At 45.5% G+C, this 3,337-nt stretch overlaps 1 protein-coding gene across 1 annotated transcript; it reads right to left on the bottom strand.

The window, feature by feature from the left end:
* Positions 1-570: 570 nt before the first annotated feature.
* LOC147904730 (uncharacterized) lies at positions 571-2,799 on the bottom strand (the record flags this gene model as incomplete). The annotated part of the gene is made up of 1 exon (XM_087392213.1): positions 571-2,799. A coding segment is annotated over one exon (615 nt), but the record flags the coding sequence as incomplete, so codon positions are not given.
* Positions 2,800-3,337: the final 538 nt, after the last annotated feature.

Genomic DNA, 3,337 nt, shown 5'->3' on the forward strand with positions numbered 1-3,337 from the left:
GCCACGTGGCTGCTGATACGGCACAGCTGTACGGCTGTGTTGACATGTCTGCTGCAGGTGCTGCACTGATGTGCCTCTGCAGGGCTGCACTGATGTGGTTGCTGATGCAGCTGCTCACATGGCAGTCCAGCATACCACAGGTTCTGGATGCCCATGGCTACATGCAACATGCATACAAGAAAGATGAGATGCTTCTTCACTCTATGGCCATCTGTGATGCAAGGTAGCAAATCAGATTCACATGATCCTTTTGGAGTGCAAGACAATATATTTGGTTCTTGATCTTTGGCTTGCTCTTCATTTCAAATGTGCTCCCTTTCTCTCTATAGATCTTAGTTTCCAAAATCATTCGAAACCCAAATGGCAGCTGCTTGGGTATTGATACGAACATAAATGTAGCTTCATTTTCTACATTAATAGCATACAACCTTAAAATCCATGATTCTTAATTGTCCAGCACACATGCTCATACATGGTTCACAAGCCAGAAAGAAAATCACAAGCCTTAAAGCACCATGCCAGCAGATCCAGCTGTGACACAGGATCCCATTAGTTTTTTAGGCCCCAAAAAATCACAGCTGTACATGGGAGACAGTCTGCGCCAAATAATTAAGAGTATAATTCAACTATTCCATGCTTTGAAGAAAGGAATTAGAGCTCCGCTCTACTGCGACCAGGCTTTCTGTTATCGTAAGACCCCTTCTCATTCCAGATTTCTACTTTCCCAAAAACTGTAGACTGACTCCTGTTGCAGAAATTTGAACATACGCAGAGTTTATTCCTTGTTGCAGATCTGTTTGTTCTGTCTTACAGCCCAAATCTTGGCCAAGTTTTGGACACCCCTCTACTGTGAACAGGCTCTCTGTTATCGTGAGACCATTCCAGATTTCTACTTTCCCAAAAACTGTAGACTGACTCCTGTTGAAGGAATTTGAACGTACACACAGTTTATTCCTTGTTGCGGATCTGTTTGTTGTGTCTTACAGCCCAAATCTTGGCAAAGTTTTGGACATACTCCTTGTAGAGCCCAGGACAGCCTCCCAAGTGAGTTCTTCAGTTTCCTATGGCAATTCATTCATACGACCATTGGTAGAGAAAGTTTTAAGCAGAAAGTCAGTGAAAATTAAGCTTCAAAAAGGGTAGTGATGCCCATCTACTCTCAGTGGGTGAATGAGTATGGCTCCTCAAAGTCTACATAAGCATCCTAAGGGAGCAATCTGCAAATGGTGCACCATCCTCTGCCATTACCATTGTCTGAAGAAGTTCTGCCAATAGAACGGCCATCATTTTGCCTCCAAGGTCCGTGTGGATTCACGAGGTGAACATATTTGCACGTATGCATCCAAACCTGAAGTTTCTTATTCCACAAGTCTGCCACACAGTGGTAGTCCATATAGTGACAGCCTCCACATGACCCCAATATACATGTTTATCTTGTTGATTGGTAAGCATCTCGTATGTATGTTGCAGATCCTTTTATGCTTGTGCTAGTGCAAAAGAAAAAAGAGAATTTTTAAAATAGAAGTCAACAAAATCACAATACCCCTATGACTTCGGCTTGTGCCTTTCTTTCTTTTTCAAAGAGGTAGTTGCCACTCAAACCAGCAGATCATCCTCAAAACAAATATTACGGAGCACACTGATTTCATTGACCCGAACCTCACTACTAGCATCACAAATAAGGAATACATCCCTACCTATATCCACGGTATTAATCCCTAGGTTTGCTGATTCTGAGGGCTTGCACTCAACGTGGAGCTTGTTAGCCCTTGCACTGGGAAAAATCGAAACAGCATAGGTACCAATATAGCATCCACATGCGTGGAAATCAACCTACGGTAGGCAGAAAATCTCAAGGGCTTCATTTGATAGAACCACGTGGGGTGTTGAAGACACATCACCTAATGAATTGGAGTTAAGGCGAAACGTTCTATCGATGTCCTTCAGGGACACTGTCAGACAGCGAAAACGAACAACATTCATGTGAAAACCTTTGCTGCTCAACATAGCCGATTCAATTCCTGTACATTAAGAGCAACAAAGATATCTTTGTAGCCTACCATTCGGTTAGCCTTCCAACAGTTTCCCTCTGCTGAGAAGTTGCGAATCGGCGGTGGATGGCTTCACTCTAGCTCATATCGAATGCACTAGAGCAGCATGTTTACCAATTGTCCCTTGCATATCTCACAGTCTATCTCTTCCCTTAGGTGTTTTCCGTCTGCCTCCAGGGCAGGAAAGTTGAATCTCACTCTGTCGATCGTCATCGATTCGTAAAGAGAGAGAGAGAGAAGGTTCGTGCGAGGAGGAGGAGGTGAGCAAATCAAAAGCCTGGCGGAATGAGAATCGGACCTCATGGAAACGGAACGAACTCTTGCCGATGTCATTGACCGGCGTCAATGGATCCTCTGCAGCCAGCCGATTTGGCCTCACTGGGTCATCCCATCTTCGTTCCCTCTTTCTAAAGAAAGAACCTCCCTCCCTGCAAGAGACGCCGTAATCTTGCACGTTCAAGCTCAATCCATAAAGCTCGAAAAATCCAACAAGCAGCAGTGCCAGATTGGGTTGCGATAATCCAATACTCGATTGCATCTTCACATGCGCGCTTAGCATCACAAACAGAGTGTAGGAACCCAGGCCCCCTGTGTACACCTCATGCAGCTGCTCCTGCCGCAAGAACATCTTCAACACCATATACAGCGGCGCGCCATTCTGCCAGGGTTTCCTTGACCCACTCGACTGCTTGTAGCTGCTTCCGCGATTCGTCGAGGCTACAAACAAACTGCATGGCCAAGAAATTGTGGGCCAAGAGATCGATCAGATGTTGCTACTGTTGATTTCTAGCTCGAACAGGGCAGATTTTGAGCGCCACTATGATATGATCTATCCCCATCTTCCCTCCGCCCCAGGGCCTCTGGCATGGGGGATTCTTCCAACGGTAAAGTACACAGAGCATGATCTGCTGGGGACCGAGCAGAGGTTTGAAGAGATTAACATCGGCATGACCATAGTCTTCTCTATTCTCCGTTACGGAGAGGGTGGCTGGGGGTATGAGCATAAACATCGACTGCACTCACAACTAGCTGTTCGTTCACAATAACGTATACGTAGAAAATCCGAGCCGGTCCACATGCCTGGCTTTTACCGTCGGCCTTCCGTAATTAAGCGTTGCTCCATCTCAGATCCTGCTTCATTTTGTTGCATTCCGTCCATCCTAAGCCTTGCAGTTCCGACCATGGAAGAAAACTATGAAGCGGGGTTTGCCAATAGAAACCGCATTTTAGCCAATCAGACTACGGCCACCTAAAATTCAAATTCTCGAATGCAAGCAAAAAAACAG

This window comes from Dipteris shenzhenensis, chromosome 2, assembly GCF_047967505.1.
Source record: "Dipteris shenzhenensis isolate YYH24624 ecotype China chromosome 2, Dip_SZ_1.0, whole genome shotgun sequence".
NCBI classification, from domain to species: Eukaryota; Viridiplantae; Streptophyta; class Polypodiopsida; order Gleicheniales; family Dipteridaceae; genus Dipteris; species Dipteris shenzhenensis.